General features: G+C 44.9%; 2 protein-coding genes across 5 annotated transcripts; one reads left to right on the top strand and one right to left on the bottom strand.

Annotated features, from left to right (window-relative positions):
• Positions 1-6,041: 6,041 nt before the first annotated feature.
• LOC120705448 (probable transcription factor GLK2) lies at positions 6,042-11,123 on the top strand. 2 transcript variants are annotated; one of them, XM_039989767.1, is made up of 5 exons: positions 6,042-7,112; positions 8,844-8,984; positions 9,993-10,313; positions 10,390-10,599; positions 10,712-11,123. In XM_039989767.1, exons 1-5 carry the CDS (start codon positions 6,525-6,527, stop codon positions 10,859-10,861), a joined length of 1,410 nt encoding a protein of 469 aa, XP_039845701.1. In that variant the 5' UTR covers positions 6,042-6,524; the 3' UTR covers positions 10,862-11,123. The 2 variants fall into 2 exon arrangements, with proteins under 2 accessions (XP_039845701.1, XP_039845700.1); XM_039989766.1 differs by having other exon boundaries at positions 6,050-7,118.
• Positions 11,124-11,264: 141 nt separating this feature from the next.
• Positions 11,265-17,846, bottom strand: LOC120705447 (DDB1- and CUL4-associated factor 13-like). Of its 3 annotated transcripts, none has more exons than XM_039989764.1 (17): positions 17,602-17,844; positions 16,870-16,959; positions 16,668-16,779; positions 15,734-15,761; positions 15,516-15,620; positions 14,935-15,004; positions 14,816-14,850; positions 14,654-14,728; positions 14,475-14,570; positions 13,818-13,881; positions 13,663-13,716; positions 13,473-13,558; positions 12,966-13,026; positions 12,808-12,872; positions 12,376-12,481; positions 11,951-12,039; positions 11,265-11,797 (listed from the first exon to the last, which is right to left on the bottom strand). In XM_039989764.1, exons 1-17 carry the CDS (start codon positions 17,665-17,667, stop codon positions 11,635-11,637), a joined length of 1,365 nt encoding a protein of 454 aa, XP_039845698.1. In that variant the 5' UTR covers positions 17,668-17,844; the 3' UTR covers positions 11,265-11,634. The 3 variants fall into 3 exon arrangements, with proteins under 3 accessions (XP_039845698.1, XP_039845697.1, XP_039845699.1); XM_039989765.1 differs by having other exon boundaries at positions 11,303-11,797; positions 15,516-15,614; positions 17,602-17,846; XM_039989763.1 differs by having other exon boundaries at positions 14,816-15,004; positions 15,516-15,614; positions 17,602-17,846.
• Between the last annotated feature and the right edge of the window lie 34 nt (positions 17,847-17,880).

A 17,880-nucleotide genomic window follows, 5' to 3' on the forward strand; every position in this document is an offset into this window, starting at 1 on the left:
GCCAGGCACTTGGATTGGATTACACCCATACGCACGTACAAAAAAATATAGGGCCTGGCCCATGCTGATCGTGCCTCTATTTTCCAGCCCAGTAGCTAACGGCCCACTCCTCTTCGTGCTCCCCTGGGTGCCGTTAGCTCTCCAATGCTGAGTTGAAGGTTTTATAATTAGTGTTTGGGCAGTAAAATAGAAAAAAAAATAGTTTTATACTGTTACTTTAGGTTTTTTCCAATAATTAATAAATAAATAGTTGGGTAATTTAATTACACACATATTTCCATAATGTAATTTTCCCTCTCCTCTCTCCCATTCTCTTCGCCCAATCTCTCACACACCCAATCTCTCGACTCAAGGATTTGCAATATAGTTAGCACAACTTACAGCCTACGAAAGAGAGGGGCAAAGGATACAAATACTCCACTTATAAAGACTAGTTGTTGCTCTGCTAGATCTAGACCGGTCATACCGGTTTTCAAATTAAATGAGTTGTTAGCGCTCAAAGAGGAGCCTCTTATAAGATAGAGAGCGTCACCTGGTGCCCTAACCTAAAACTTGGTCAACCAGATTGCTCACAGTTAGTAACTAGGTGTTTCTCTTCAAGCTTCTCACTTGGTTAAATCTTTGAGTACTTTTGGGTGTTGTCAATCAACCAACCGCATCCTTCTTGTTAGTAGGAATACATTTCTGCTCAATGGCTAATTAACAAACATGTTAGTTCTTTAATCACATTATCATTCAATTCATCAAAGCCTATTAGGGACCTAGATGCATTCACTTTAATTTCAATTCTCCTCTCCACCCGCTCATTGTCTTCTCCGCTCGTTCGGTCTTTTCCATGAGACCGCGACATATATTTGTGCAAAAAGCCCCTCACAAAACTTTGTAATTGATCACAGTTGACAGTCTATGACAGTTTTGTCAACCAAACAGCTTTTAGCTTTTTCCACTGTTTACAACTTTTTTTTTCCCACAGACACATGTTAACTAGGTAATGCTAACCAAACGCACCCTAGAACCGGCGTGCAACGGCAACCGCGCAAACAATAGAGTGGTACGGTGAGTGGCGTGCAAATTTTTTTCACATGCATACTGTATATATGATGCATCGCCTGATGGCCTTATATGCATGCATTATATATATAATATGATAACGGGAAGAAGACAAGTGATTACTGTACGTACATGTTGGCCTATCGATCTTGCATTGCCGCAGTAGTAGTAACAAGTATATATTATTGTAGGCCAAAAGCTAGCAGCATGCCACGCCGGCCTTTATATTACAAGACAATGCAGCAACAGGACACACACGTCAAAAGTACGTGCAACCCCGTCGGGCCACACACACATATGCCTACTAACAAGAGGGATGCGGTTGGTTAATTAAAGAACTCACACGACACGTGAAACTCCGTCGGGCCACACACATCAACTATTCCCATCGTCACCCCGACGTCTGAATCCCGCCTGCCAAAACCCGAGTGAGGAGCCCCACACGGCGAACACCCAGTGGACCCGAGGGCGACTACAACACCTGCCATCATCCCACTCCCAGAGTAGCAAGTCGCGATTCAAAGTATCATTGTGAATCAAGTAATGAGCTTACCGGTTTCGACTACCTCCTACTCCTGACATGTGGTTAATACTGTTCAATCCTCAGTCATTAGGGCCAACAACAGTACGGTCCTCAATCGACACAGGCGGAAGTTCACTTTCCCATCCATTTCATAACCAAAATCATCTCCTCCTGGTCTCCATTTCTCTTTCCTCATTAATTCATTCTCAAGTAATTTTGCCAGAAGTAACAAGATCTTATATCTCACGAGTGACAGGAATCACTCGAGTTTTACCGAATCCTAATTAAGCATGGCAGTACTAACGACCTACACATACTAGTAGATACTCATAGGTACCTAGGGAGAAACATGCACACTAGGGTTTCATACAACTCCTAAAAACGTAAATGCACAAATACTTAAATAAACATCGAATACTGAAAATTAACGGTTATGCTCCGGGGCTTGCCTTGCAGGTTAGCGGGGTTAGCGACTTTTTCTGGAACTGGCTCGACGGCTGCTTCGGCTTGCTGTTCCAATGCTTGCTGCTCCTGGGTCGGCTCGGCAACCAGCTCGTAGACGGCTTCATTCGTGGCGTCTAGATGTGAGAAAAAAATATGCCATGCAATGGTTAAAACGGTGCAATAAAAAGATGCAAGGCAATCAGGATGCAATATGGCAATTAAAAGAAAAACACAACTTGGTAACAATTCATTAGAGATTTTATTTACTAGCAAGAAAATAGAACCAAAATATATCCGAGAGCACCCTATTCTGATCCTAATGTAAGAACACAAAGGTTAAACTGAAACCAAGCCATTATTAAAAAGATACACTACAGAAAATAATTTATTTTGCAACAATAAAAAGAAAAACTGCGGCTAGGAGCTAAACACTTACAAAAACTTAACTGGCAGATCTGACATAACAACAAACTTTTACCAGCATGAAAATACATTGGTATAACATGCTAGAAAAATTTATTAACTTTTATTGCAAAAAGAAAGCATTTATTTTGTTCCTAGCCACAATAAACTGAGCAAATTTTTGATTTGCAACACACACAAAGCTTATACACATGGAAACTTTTCAGTGAACTACACGTGCAAAGAGTAAGCTACTACATAAATTTAATGATTTTTAGAGCAGCAGACCAACCGATATTAAATAAACAAGCTTAAGCACAAACCAAAATGTTAGCAGGGGCAAAACTGACATTTAACATGCATAAGCATTTTTCCTCTGCAGATCTTGATTTAAGCAAACTTTGCAATTTTAGCATTTTTCTAGATTTTTCTACAAATTTACAAAGTTCCAGCCAATAAAATTAATTTTTGAAACCCTAGACCCTAAACCAGGGGCTGATAGCCGGGCCCACCAGTCAGTGGGAGCCTAGCCCAGTTACCCTGTTTTGCTATGCTCTGCCCCGCCCCGGCCACACACGCCGTAGCGCGGCGGCGCACCTGGCGCGCGCGCAGCGGCCGTGGGGCCGGCCGGCCAGCAGGGCAGCGCGGGCGGTGGCGCGCTCAGGGAGGCCAGCACGCCTGCGGCCCGTGCAGGGGCGGCACGGGGGCGGAGCCAGGCATCGGTGGCTGGTGGCGACGTGCGGTGGCCGGGCCGTTCCGGCCGCGGTGGAGCGGGGCGGACGCGGGGCTGGGCGGCGCGGCGCTCAAGGAGGCCAAGCGGCCTCCGGGCGCGCGGCGGTGGCGCGCGGGCCCGCACAGGGGGCGGCTCGCGGTGTGCGCCGGCGGCACAGCACGGCGGCGCGGCTGCGCTCCGGCGGCGACAGCGCCGGAACCAAAGGGGAAAAAGGTTGAGGAGAAAGAGGGGATCGCGGGGAAGCTCACCGCGGGCTCGGTTTGGGAGGAGGGTGGCCGGAAAGGGGAGGTCAACGGGAGGGGCGGAGCTTCGGCGCGGCAACAATGGTGGCCGCGGCGGCGCAAGGCCGATTCGGCCGAGGAGAGGCTCAATCGAGCTCGGGGAGGGACGGTGGAGCTTCGGGCGAGGCGAGGGAGGTCGGGGCGCATGGAATCGGAGAGGGATGGCGAGGGGTGGCCGGAGCGACGCCGGTGGCTGCTCTGCTCGAGCTTGGCTCGACGCGAGCACGAGGAAGGAAAAGAGGAGGAAGGGGAAATAGATGAGGCCTCGCTAGCGGATAAGGACGGTGCAGCGTGGAGGGCGAGGTTCGCCGACGGCCGACGCGTGGAGTCGCCAGCGCGTCGCCAGTAGCGGCATGGGCGCGCGTACGGGCACAAGGGAAAACAATGATCAATTTTGACCGATTTTTGAATCGATTTGACCAGATAAAACTCAAAATTTCATATAGAAGTTTGAAATTTGGTCAAAATAGAAATTGTAGAGGAAGATAAGATCTACAACTTTGGTTTTAGGCGAAAGTTGAATCGAGACTCGGATCACGGAGAAAAATGTGATCAAAGTTCGGCTAGGGTTGAGTTCTAACAACTGCCATTAACAAGCTAATGACATTACTTAACCATGGTTAGCAATTAAACACGTGATTAGCGCTACGATGAACACTGGGGTGTTACAGAGGGGAGGAGATTTTTTGCAATAGCAATTTTCTCCATGAGTTACCATTTAATGTTTTAGATGTACTTAGCATCTGATTTAGTGGATAGTTGTTATAAATTTAATAATTAATTTTGTTGTTGTAGTTTATAACTGTTATATATGTGTCAATTACTTTTAATTTGTATTTAGCAATTGATTTAGTTTATTTTTGTTTTATACATGTGATGTTTTTAAGTATAGTTAGCAAGTGATTTAGTTTATGATTATTATATTAACTATTTTATTAATTATCATACTTGTGATAATATAATTATTGTTTTAGATGTAGTTAGCAATTGGTTTAGTATATTATAGTTTTATATACATGTGATATTTTTAGAAAATGTAATTAGCAAGTGATTTATTTTATAATTATTATATTAATTATCATACATGTGATAATTACTTTTGACCAATTGATTTAGTTTATTAATATTTTATACATGGGTTATTTTTTAGATGTTGTTAGCAAGTGATTTAGTTTATCATTTTTACAATAATTGTTACATGTGTGAGATAATGTATTCAATTTTAGTTTTTATTACTTTTGAATTATTTTGAAACTCTAGTGATGTTGTATAATGGAGTTGTGTGATCGAACCCTAATTGTTCAAGGATAAGGGACCAATTGTGATTGTGAAAATTCATTATGAATTAACTCCTTATACAAGAGTAGTCAAGGTTATCTGAAAGTCCAAACAATATGAAGAGTGACAAAATAATTCTATTGACTTGCGTATTTAAATATCGGTTAATGAGTAACTAATGATGGCTCTGCAACATGATGCATTAGAGTGTCGTGCGTCCACTCGGACGTCGATACACAATCATTTGAAGCGCACCGGATATTTCCTTGCATCAGCATGGCGGCCCGGCCTTGTTTAGATAAATTTTTGACCAAAATCGTCACATTGAATGTTTGGACGCATACATGGAGTACTAAATATAGATAAAAGAAAAAAAAAACCAATTGCACAGTTCGCGTGTAAATTGTGAGACAGATCTTTTGAGTCTAATTGCGCCATGATTTGGCAATATGGTGCTACAGTAAATATTTGCTAATGACAAATTAATTAGACTTAATGAATTCGTATCGCAGTTTATAGGCGAAATCTGTAATTTGTTTTGTTACTAGTTTACGTTTAATACTTCAAATATGTGTCTGTATATGTCAAAAATTTTACACCAAATGAGCTAAACAAGGCCATTCCCACGAGTACCAAACGTGGCCTTTAGCACTAGGTAAAATCCCCGATCACGAATGATTGGAGAATCGGGATTAATCCGGTTTCCAACCGGTACGTATACAAATATATACTCCTTCAATTCATTTTTTTAGTGTGTAGTTTGACTATGCTAAATCGATTTTTGACTATATATAGTATCTAGCAAGTGTTTTTGAATATGAACTGTGCTGGATGTATAGTACTCCATAGTAAAGAAGAAAAACCAATATAGCATATATACGAATATATAATGGAAGTGTAGCACTATATATTTGGACGAGATCGAGTTATGATATTATTATTAGGTTACTTTAATTTTTAGAGACAAGTGAAGATACATTTATATACTTGGTACGATTGGTCAGGTACAGGAATTTCACATTTTCAAACTAAAATAATTTTTACCACATTATTCATTCATGTGAAATTATATATATATATTGCGTAATAAATAATAATCGAAAAGGACACAATTTGCTTGGGCAAGTTGGTATATATGGTCAAATTTTGCCGGACGGCAGGCACTGAGATACGGTATAGAGAGAGAGACATAGAGAGAAACGCTAGCTGCTAACAAGCATGCAGTGTCTGGCTGTCTGCCTGCCGGTGGTGTACAATAATGTACGAGAGAGAGAGAGAGAGACGGCCGTTGGCGGGCATTGCCGCCCACAAAGCAAGTGGGGGTAGAGAGAGAGAACTTATTTGTGGTGGACATGCGTCCTCCTGTCCTGGCCCTAATACTCCAAAATCACCACCAAACTAGTCTTGTAGCCAGTACTTCCATTGCTCTCATCTCATCTCATCTCATCTATCCCTTAGCTTCTTGCTCTTCTTCTTTCCCCTCTTCTTCCAGCTGCTGCTCTTTCCATTAGCCAGCCAGCAGAGATCTCTTCCAGCTTGCTTGGCACTTGGTGATCGATCCGGCCTCGATCTTTCTCTTGATTGTGTTCCTGCCAGCGATCGATTACCATCAGAATTGTAATCCACATATATAGATAGATAGAGAGAGCTAGCTGATTGTTGGATCTCTACTCGCTCGCTCCGGCCGGGATATATTGTTTTAGCTAGCTATAGCTAGGCGGCCTCTAATAATTAGATTAAAGCAGCTGCTGGTATATATTAGTAGATCGACGACTAGCTAGCTAGGCAGCTGCCTGCAGCAGGTGGATCATCGATGCTTGAGGTGTCGATCCTGCGGAGCCCTAGCAAGGCGGATCATCATCAGCGCGGGTTCGTGGGCGACCATGTCGTGTTCCCGACGTCCGGCAGCGTCTGCTGCGACGATTTCATGGTCGACGACAACCTGCTGGACTACATCGACTTCAGCTGCGACGCCGTGCCCTTCTTCGACGCCGACGGGGACATCCTCCCCGACCTGGAGGTGGACCCAACGGAGCTCCTCGCCGAGTTCTCCTCCCCGGAGGCGAGCCCGGCGGCGGCTCGCGCGGAGGCCAAGCCGCCGGACGACCTACGACGACGACAACCAGAAGAAGAAGCAGTAGTACTGAGCACGAGTACAACGACGGCGACGACAGTAGAAGAGAAGAAAGCAGAGCGGGTGTTGTCGGCCAAAGACGAGAAATTAGCCGCGGCAGGTGTGAGTGTGACGACGAGGACGATGAGGAAGGTGGATGGTGAGGGGTCGAGCGCGGAGGAGGACTCTGGCGGCGCCGGGTCGGACACCAAGTGGTCGGCGTCGGCGGGGGGCCACGGCAAGAAGAAGGCGGCGGCGGACAAGAACTCTTCCAGCGGCAAAAGGAAGGTGAAGGTACTAATAATGATCGAATTACTAGCAAGCACACGCACCTTGCCCTAGCTAGATGCATGTTTGCATTGCAGCAGATGTAAATCTTGACTTTGACGGATATTATGGCCCTGTTTGGGGGAGCGGCAGCTTTTCCAAAAGCGCTTCCTGGAGAAGCTCACCCCGCTGGTGTAGGAATCAGCTTTTGGAAAAAGCTAGCTGTGCTGTTTGGGGAAGCTTCTCCAATGGAGCTTTTGGCGAGGATGGCGGCGAGGCGGTCCAAGCAGAGGGGAGGGGCGTCGGCCGGGCAAGCCGCGCGGAGGGGAGGGGGCAGCGGTGCGTCGATCCACGCAGAGGGGAGGGGCTCCCGGGCGGAGGCGGCCGGCGAGCCGAGCTGCCGGGGCGTGGAGGCGGCCGCGGATGGATCCGTTGGGCGGAGCTCGGCAGAGGCGACCGCCGGGCGGAGCTCGGGTGGAGGCAGCCGGAGCTCGCAGCTCGGCTCGCCGGCCGCGAATGGAGGGGGACGTCGGGGTGGGCTCGGGTGGAGTCGGTAGGAGCTCGAGTGGAGGCGGGTAGAGCTCGGGTCGAGGGTGGATCCGTCGGGTGGAGCTCGGCGGAGGTGGCCGGCGGGCGGAGCTCGGGTGGAGGTGGCCGGAGGGCGGAGCTCGGGTGGAGACCATTAAAGGTGGCGAGGAGAAGAGCCGCCGGCGGGGCCGCGCGGAGGGAGGGCGGCGGGTGACGACGGATCTGGGGCGGCGACCTCGAGGGAGGGGGACGCGCGGAAGGGAGGAGGGACGCCAAAAGCTCGGGAAGCTGCTCCGATGGAGCTTTTCCGCTTGTAGTGTAAAGAAGAGCTTTTGGAGCTTCCGCGGTTTGGAGAATCTGACCCCGTTTGGGGGAGCTTGTGGCTTTTGGAGCTTCCTGGAGAAGCAAAAGCTCCAGGAAGCTCCCCCAAACAGGGCCTATATACTATGATAGATAAGCTAGGCGCAGATCTGACTGACGCATGCACAACACAAAGCAAAAGTCGTGAGCGCGCGCTAGCTGCTGCCTGCTGGTGGTATACAGATGAGACATGACATGCATCACGGGATGCATGGAGGAGCTGCTGCTGCTGCCTGCTGCTGTGATGATAGCAATCCGGACAAGTAGTCAACGAGCATCCATGCATTGGCTCTTCGTCCATGCTAGCTGCTGCCCTTGTTGCATTGGCTCTTCGTCAGGCATGGACACCCCCAATGCAATAATTGTCAAGTGTTCGGGGCTCGCAACAATATATACAATGAATAGGGCCGTGGAATGGAATCCCCGTGTATGTAGCTAGAGATCAGGCCGGCCGGCGATCCCTTTTCCGGCTAGATAGATCTTATCTTTTTACCAGCAGCGGCGCGCGCAGCAGAGCAGCAGCAGCTGCTGCTGCTAGCTGCAGAAGGGATCGGATCGCCGCCACAGAAAGGGGCCGGGGTGTCACGGGATCTCCCAATGCAATGCAATGCAAGCCAACCATTGCTCCTGGTTGCATATGCAACACCACATAGGAGTAGCAGCCAACAAACAGTAGCCGCCTTTGCTGTAGCAGCTGCCGTGCCTTTCATTCATCCGCCCTTTTCCCCAGCTGCATGTGATGGTTAGTTTCATTCATCAGAAAAAAAATTAATAACTAAAGATCGATATGCATCTCATGCATCAATGTTTTATTATATATAGTTCGTTTCTTATTAGAATTAATTATTATGTCGTTGGTTACAGGTGGACTGGACGCCGGAGTTGCACCGGCGGTTCGTGCAGGCGGTGGAGCAGCTTGGCATCGACAAGGCTGTGCCGTCCCGGATCCTCGACATCATGGGGATCGACTGCCTCACACGACACAACATTGCCAGCCACCTCCAGGTACCACTTGCTAGCTACTATACACATCATGTGAATCGTCTGCCTCTCTGCCAAAGCTAGCTATGCATGGGCTGTGGTAAAAGTGCGTGAAAGAACAAAAGCACAAACATGTACTAGCTAGTATTTGATTTGAAACACGGGTGGCATGGCCGGCTGGCACTTGGCAGGCCTGCATTATTTTCAGCCGCAGCAAGCACTACTGTACTGAAAGCATAGCAAAGGATGGCGTGGTCACATTGCAGATGATGATATAGAAGATACTGCTAGATTATTGCAGGGTGCATGTGAATTGTGAATGGTCGGATTATATTGCATGAAAATCCATATACTAAACGTTAAGCCGCGGGTGTATCTTAATTATAATGTAGGATGTGTATTTGACGCAACGAAGAGCATGTATTGTATTTGGAGTATGTGATCATACTAGACCATTTATGATGATATATACATTGAGTATGTGACCATCCATGCATAGAGTATGTATGTATGTATGTATGATTCTACATCTTAATTGTAGCAGTTTATTCTACAGCTAAACTAAGCAGAATTACTGAACAATTTTCACCGTTCAGTAATTTAGTAAACTTAGTTAAGTGTTTTGACTATTATATTTGCTACTAGTAATAGAAGGTGGGTGTAGAACACTATTGTACACCTAGGGTGTAGAATAGCATTGGCTTATGTGTACAGTGTGTGTATTATTCCTTTGCTGAAACCGTGCAAGGAGGAGACGCCAACAAGCCGAGAGCGGTACAGGCGCTAGCAGCTAGCTAGCTGCAGTCAGCATGCATGCTGACGCTGATGCTGTCCCTCGATCGGATGATTCATCAGCAGGCCCGGCCGCATGCTTGGCCTGGCCACCAAATTAAATAAACTTTTGTTTGTGACATAGTACTAATTAATTAGTTACCCTAAAAAAAATAATAAGTTTAATTTGTTTGTTGTTGTTATTATTATGCGATGCGACCGATCGATGGAGCTGATGATAGATGATGCAATAATTTGCAGAAGTACCGGTCGCACAGGAAGCACCTGATGGCGCGGGAGGCGGAGGCCGCGACCTGGGCGCAGAAGCGCCACCAGTACATGTACGCGCCGGCGCCGGCGAGGAAGCTGGACGCGGCGGCGGCAGGAGGAGGCCCGTGGGTGGTGCCGACGACCATCGGGTTCCCGCGGCCCGCCTTGTGCCGGGCGCTGCACGTGTGGGGCCACCCGCCCAGCGCAGGCGGCGTTGACGCTCCTCCGACGATGCTGCCCGTGTGGCCGCGGCACCTTGCGCCGCCCCGGCCATGGGCGCCGCCGCCGGCGTACTGGCAGCATCAGTATAATGTGCGTGCGTACCATATTTATTTGGCAGCTTCGGTTGCATTGCATTGCATAACTGGGTTCTGCTGGTTGCCTGCAGGCGGCCAGGAAGTGGGGTCCACATCATCAGGCAGCAGCAGCAGCAGCAGCAGTGACGCCCGCCATGGTGCCGCAGCTGCCGAGGTTCCCGGTGCCGCCGCACCCGGCCACCATGTACAGACCCACCTGCAGCAGCAGTATGGTCGTCCCGCCGCCGCCGCCGACGAGCACCAAGCTCGCCGACTTGCAGCTTCAGCTCGACGCGCACCCGGTATGTGATACGTATGTGTGTGACACAGTACACACACATGTGCTGATTGCTTCCAATTACTAGAGTAATAATTAATTAATTAATTAACGTATATATGGTACGGCGCATGCAGTCCAAGGAGAGCATCGACGCGGCCATTGGAGATGTTTTAGTGAAGCCATGGCTGCCGCTGCCGCTGGGGCTCAAGCCGCCCTCCATGGACAGCGTCATGTCGGAGCTGCACAAGCAAGGCATACCAAAGGTCCCACCCTCCAGCGCCTGATCCATCCATGCTGCATGCAATGCAATGCAACTACTCGTCGACATGTAATGTATTATATTATATTATATAGCCTCCAGAGCAAGAGTACACTAGTATGTAGCAAGCTAGGCAGAGGGCGTTCTGTGCGTGCGTGCGTGTATTAAATTAATTAAATAATCTAGGTGTGCAAGGACCCAACTTATATGTATGTGCATGTATGCAAACTGATTCATGATAGAATAACCATCTGAATGGATTGCACTGGTGTTGATTTATTGTGAAAGAAAAATACTGCTGGTTGGTTGGTAGCTGATGCTGGTTTGGTGTGAGAAAAAAACACTAGACTAGTTGCAGCCGAACAGAGTGATAATGACATGGAATGCTTGCTTGGACAGACATGCATCATGCATGGTCCCAATCTATATACAAGCAAAGCAATTAGACGATGACTTTCAGACTAGCTTCCATCTGAAACTTTCAGCCAGCATCATCCTTGCTGTACTAGTACTACTACAGTCTTCAAATAGCTAGTCACGCTCCTACATACCAATACCATACCAACCCTACAAGTCAATCGCGAATTCCTTCTTTATTACAGTGGCAAAAACTGCTCGCTCTCATCTATAGGAGAAAGTTTTTGGAATTCAAAAACAATCTGGATACACCATGCATATACGTAAACAACAGTGCAAAATTTCAGCTAGCGGTCCCAACTCTCATCGGACGCATTCTCAACATACACCACAGCAATCTCCACGATAACTACTAGACGTTTGGAGGCCAGCAGAAACAGCCTACTCAACTTCATTGATGATCCTTCGCTTCCTGAAGGGCTGCACGGGCATGCTCCCTGGAGCGCTGTGCTTTCGCCTCCTCTCCTCTTTCCGGTTCTCGGCTTCAATCATCGTGCGCCGCAGGTTCGCTGCCTTGTAGATTGGCTTCGGCAGGTGTCTATGCCTGCAATAACAAATCAATGATGCAACTTTTCAGCAAAACTCATGGTCAGACACACAAGACTTGCTCGTCAACTACACTACTTGCTCAAAATTAAACACAAAATTGTATGCGATTCCCCCATGCACGCCAAAAAACAAGGCAATACTAGCTTACCGCACAATCCGCTTCACTTCTGGGAGGTGCTTATACCGCTCCTTCACAGCATCCAGGTATTCTTGCTTTTTGCGCTCCCGTGGAAGAAGCTGATAAACACAAGACATTTGTTCACAATCACATACAAGACTCATCAAACGAAATGTTAATAAGCTCTCCCATAGAGACCCTGCACAGCTGATGATATTATTTTTCCCATAAACTAACAAAGAAATCATAAAACACCAATGGTAATAACTAGTGCAAACATATAGGTATCCATAACCTAATAACAGAAAAAGAGGCCCCCAGATGCCTCTCGTTAACTTGCCAAAACAAAAAAGGTTACCACCTGAAATCGGCAAGGCCTGTGAACAAAAGCAGACAACAAACATGGCCAAACATAACACCAACTTGCAAGCAGTGAGTGCCATTAAAAAACTTACAACTCCAAGTTGTTCCGAAGCTTTGGATTTCCATAGCCGAAGATTTGTATCATCACTGCCAGAGACTAGATATGTCCCGTCGTAGGTGTACTTCACACAAAATACCCTTCAAAGTAGCAGGAGATATCTTTCAGGAAAATATGCATAGAATGGAACTCATTGGTAGTGAACTACTTTCTGAAATCTGAAACTATACAGAAAACAAAATTCAGATCAAGCCCCCCCCCCCCCCCCCCAATGCCTCATCTGGAAACCTATATCAAGAAACGAACATCCCAACCAATAATCCACTTAGATCATTGATGTGGTACTTGGTCTCAAAGAAAAGAAAAGGTAGAGGCTGTAAGTTAAGCATAAAGTACCAGACCGATCTTTAGTCTAAAGGGGAAAAAACAGGGACTGCCAAAAATAATGTAGTAAATGAATAAGAACCTTTGCATCCTCTTGGTGTGGTAAATCTCTCTGCTATGATCACCAAGATAATTAAAAATCCTTACCTGCAAAAGTATTATATACATGTCACCAAATAGAAATCACAAATACATACTCAGAGTGTGAACTCATTGTAAGATCTTTAGGAGTTAACATACTGTTCTATCATAGGAACCAGTAACAAATTCCCGCCCAGTTGGTGAGTAGTCAATATCCATCCTGAAAATCCAAATTCATGTAAGACGGCCCAGCAAATTAAAAGAAGAAACTAAAGATCCATGCTACCAATGTGACAAGTACAGGTCAACCACATGAAATGATATCTTTTGTGCTTATGAGGAGCTAATGCAACATCTGCATCTTCAAAAGGTTAATCAAGACATGAATGATCAATTGTAAGACAAAGTAGCAACCCCAGCACAGAATTGAGTGCCAAATCCAGTTTGCCTTTTCTATATACCCTTCGATTTACTCCAATGTTCCTCAAATTAATAAGATATACATTCCAACCAGCGCAATATTCATAGGTTCTTCTATCTTTCCACACTATTCATATGCTCTTCATATCGATAAGAGATAAATGCTAGTCAGGATAATAAATCTTCACAGCCACATCCACTTAAAAAATAGCACAAAAGATAATTTTGCTAAAAAAATACACTTACACTGCTGAAACATGGCCTTTGTGAACAATTTTGGCTTCATCTAGCCTTCTAGCATCGAAGGAGTAGCAGTTTGTGTCTTCATTTGCCTAGCAACAAAAAACTTGACGACTTCAGTTCCCTAAATGCTGGAGGTGCCAGACGTGGCAAATATTTTAGAGTATGTGAATTAAAAATAAAATGTAAATCTTACAGCAGTGAAGTTCATAGGCTCCCTAGGGTTCCAGCATACTGAATTGCACCTTGTCTGCATAAGCAATAAGATTGCACAAAATTCAGTAGGTAGGGAAACAGAGGCTAGAAGAAATGTATATTTGTCAAGATTTGAAAAGTGAGAATTCAACAAACCTTCATTATTAGCTTTCTAGCTGGAGATGACATGCGTAGGTCATAAAGTGTTAGACTCCGATCACTGGAAAAAAATGATACAACAAGAGTTAGTGATCCCTAGAGCATTCTTTTTCTCGAACACAGATCCCAAGTATTCTCTTCATTAAGATGTTGCGTATGTACTTATCTCCAGGACTATGTTGACATCAAAATATTGTTAAGCAATTTATAGTGACTACAGCAAAACCAACAATTTGCTCCTTGACAGCGAGGTAACTACCAGTGTGAAGACAGTTTAGAACTCATATAGTGAAACTACCCCAACCATAAATGGGCTATTGTGGAGGTCTTCCTCTTCCCAACAAGCAAAGATATCTAATCCTCTTGTTAATACAGTACAGATTTGTGAGATGTGGTCATGTTAATCAGCGTGATTGACCTCGGAAATTAAGATAGATAAGAAAGGAAGGAACTGAGATTTTATTTTCTCACAAGGTCCTCCACAAGTTAAAAAATTGACAACAAGAAATGATATTAAGGTTACCGAGCACAAAAGGAAACAGAAAAATACACATTCAATTCATTCAAGTTATTGCATGCTTCCCTGGGTTTCATAAAACCATAGCAAAACAATTTGAAACACATCAAAATGTGCAGATAAAGTAGCAAATTTACCTGGCTGATGTAATCAAAATATTACAGTCTCCAGGATCAAAGCGCACAGAAAGAACTGTATCTTTACCCCATTCAAAGTTATTTATTGGCTCCGACCTATGCAAATGAAATGAGCATTGATGCTGGTAACACATAGAAACAAAGACGAAACTTCTAGAAATGAATCATTAAGATTATACCTGTTAGGATCCCATATATCAACTTGAGCACCAACAGTAGCAAAAAGATTACCGTCCCACTGGTGGTCAGCACCCCTAAAAGTATTGAGCACAAAGATTATTATTAATTTTTTTGTAAAAAATGAGAGGGCACTAAGGTATGAAAAAATATGATGCTCTTACCAGAATGCATGCTTCCAGGTATAGACTGCTGATGGCTGCAAACCAAATTGGTGAACTGAACAAGTGAGAAATAGAATTAGAGTACAATGAAAAGAATGATTGTCTATCAAGTGGCATGCCTGGGAAGTATCTCCAGTATGATCACTAGTGTCCACCATTTTAAGCATTGGAACTTTCCATAGTCGAACACTGCAACCAACGAGTGTAAGTGTATGGAAATAACACAGAAAGCAAGATAATGAAGTTGCTATACTCCACTCCTGGAAACACTATAGTTTCTTAAAAATAATTTGAGTTTAGACAGCACATGCATAATCTGTGAACCAACATGTCACGAGCAGGCAGCCTAAGCTTCTTAGTACAAATGGTTCTTAGGCAAATCAAAAGAAAATTAATTTGAATTTAAACAGAAACATGCATAATCTGTAAACCAACATGTCATGGGCAGCCCGCCTAAGCTCCTTAGTACAAATGGTTCTTAGGCAAATCTACAAAACTGCTTGATATATAGGCTATCAGGTGACGCTCTAAACTATCAGCACCTTTAGCTTTATTATCCCAAACCCACCAATCATGCCTATAGTAAGTGCTACTCAGCTGTATGCAAGTGCATAAGATGTCTTACTGCTACCTGAACCCCATGGACACTAGAACACTTCTTTGTAAGAGACAAAGAAAGTGATATACATAGTTAACTTACGTGCAGTCCACGCCGCATGATACAAGAAGATCACCATCCGTAGATGTTGTTAGACCTCTTACGGCACCTTGGTGTCCAGGGAACTGGCAAACTGTCTTCCTGTTGTTGTAAAAGTATTAAAAAATATTTTCATCTAGATCCAGGAACTAATTGACAAAAAGGATACCAAATGTTACACAAAAGGTAATCCTCAATGAAGTAGATTACAGCAACAGTACCTCGCAGCAATGTCCCAAAGGCGAATATCTGCCAAGAAAACAGAAAGATTAGATTTTACCATGTATTATCCAACCTTCAAGTTGATTGATAGATAAAGGTATAGCATGATTCTGATTTTTCATGTCAAGTATGCAAAAATGATGACAATGAACCAACAATTAAGGAGTGGTTGAACAAAAAGATCAGGTGGCAAAATTGCATACAATGGCTACAAGCATGCAGCATTTGCAAATATATGGCACGTAGTCCACCAATATGGAATAAATTTTCTGTAGCACTATGCTGATCCCTCAGACCAACATATATCTATGTTTTCTCTTTGTGTGGGTGGCTCTGTGGAATTGAACTGAACGCTAAACAGGTCTCTAACTGGCAGTAACAATGCTGTGTTTGCTCCTGGTCATTCACATTATACATTACTTTTCTAGGTATCAATTCCTCTGTCTTACCACAGAATCGCAGTAGTGTCTGTCCACAATAGGTGACAGAAGGCAATTACCCTAGACTGCATGCTAGATGCGTCATGTTACAGTCTCTTGATAAGTGCAAAGCGTGCTTAACTGCCCCTACAAACAAACGCTGGCAAATGTTGCAGGTCCATATTTTATTTCGTAAATACACTTAAATAGCATTACATGCTAAAACACCACTTAACCAGAGGACGGAACGGTTGTCTATGCAGGAGAAGAATATGGTGAGAGTTCACCAGAAACAGTTAGACAGTTACAAGATGCAAATGAACTCAGGAATACAATCTCTCATTAGTATCACCTATAAGGGCCACACTAAAAAGTCACAACAGCATAAGCTTGTGGTGTGTACTTGTATGATATAAGCTAGATTCAATTAATCTAGTTACTCAATAAGCAAACAATACTGAGCAAACTACGTCAGTAAAAAAAGATAAAAGCTACTCATGGAGTAGGTAATCACCTCCATCCATTGAACCAGAAAATATTGCTTTCAAATGATTCGGGTTCTTGGCCATGCACGATACTGCATCAATATGCCCATCCATAGCTCCAATAAATGGCTTAGCAAATATCTGCAGAACAAAGGCAGAAAATTTCTCACTTACAACAAAAAAGCAACAAAACAAAACATGAATTCAAGGGGAAGGAAAAAAGAGACGTACCTTCTCTAACTTTGCAGCATTAAGTGCCCGAGTGTACTCAACGGCTTTCTCTTGACTACGAAGTGCTGGATCATAGTTGCGGAATACTTTCTGTTGAGAGTAGCAAGTGCAGTTGGGAACATCAGCGGTGGGTCAGTGGTGGAGGAAGGTAAAATTGGAGCGCCTAAACGATTGACAAGCAATTGGGTTATTTTTGGAAGACTTGAAGTAATGCTGGAAGAGGCATCCAATAAACTAAAAAGATTATTATCTCATAATTACGCGCACCATCTTTTACATTTGATGGTGGATGCTGAAGATTTCATTGCAATTATGCTGAAACAGCAACTTGACACTTATCTAGTATCTATATCTATATCGGTGGAAGATTGATTTCAAGGCGTACGGGAGTCTCTGCTACAGTTTGCTGCTATTCGCGAATGGAAGATGGCCACCTGTTGGTGCGCGCTAAATGCAAGCATTTACCCATCAATGGAATTTGCAAGAGGGCAGCCTAATTGTCAAATTGGTTGAGAAACTAGAAGCATCTTATGGAGGGGAACATAATTTTGACCCTTAAAAAGTTGCTGACATAAATAAATATTTTCACTAGACGGGACCAACAAGGACCAAAAACAAAATAGAACCAGCGACAACGCCACTAACGAACGAATTCTACGCTGCTACGAGTTTTGTTATTATTAGATAATAATAATAATAAAGCGACGATGCGGTAGTATCTGAGTTGCCTACCTGCAGATCCTGCCTGCGGTCGCGCGTGAACTCTTGGGTGGAGCGCGATATCACCTTCACCCTCATCACGCCCACGGGATCGGCGAGGCAGGAGAGCACCTGGAGAGAAGAAGCGGGCGAGGAGCTAGGGTTTCTGCGCCGCGCACTGCAGGCTTCCCGCCCGTCCTCCAAACGCTCGCTCGTCCGCCGCCGCCGTCGAGACTCGAGAGAGAAGAAGGAAGAGGCCAACGACTCCTCTAAAGCGATTGATTAGGTCTTCCTCACATTACGGCCCATCAT

The sequence above is a fragment of the Panicum virgatum genome, chromosome 5K, assembly GCF_016808335.1.
Source record: "Panicum virgatum strain AP13 chromosome 5K, P.virgatum_v5, whole genome shotgun sequence".
Classification (NCBI taxonomy): Eukaryota; Viridiplantae; Streptophyta; class Magnoliopsida; order Poales; family Poaceae; genus Panicum; species Panicum virgatum.

Excerpts from the sequence above, each read along its gene's own strand:
- LOC120705448 (XM_039989766.1), top strand. The coding sequence starts at position 6,525 with ATGCTTGAGGTGTCGATCCTGCGGAGCCCTAGCAAGGCGGATCATCAT. Across the intron at positions 7,119-8,843 it reads GCGGCAAAAGGAAGGTGAAG|GTGGACTGGACGCCGGAGTT; the intron begins GTACTAATAATG and ends CGTTGGTTACAG. Across the intron at positions 10,314-10,389 it reads ACTGGCAGCATCAGTATAAT|GCGGCCAGGAAGTGGGGTCC; the intron begins GTGCGTGCGTAC and ends GGTTGCCTGCAG.
- LOC120705447 (XM_039989763.1), bottom strand. The coding sequence starts at position 17,667 with ATGAGGGTGAAGGTGATATCGCGCTCCACCCAAGAGTTCACGCGCGAC. Across the intron at positions 14,729-14,815 it reads ACCTGGAAGCATGCATTCTG|GGGTGCTGACCACCAGTGGG; the intron begins GTAAGAGCATCA and ends CAATACTTTTAG. Across the intron at positions 11,798-11,950 it reads GAAGTGAAGCGGATTGTGCG|GCATAGACACCTGCCGAAGC; the intron begins GTAAGCTAGTAT and ends TTGTTATTGCAG.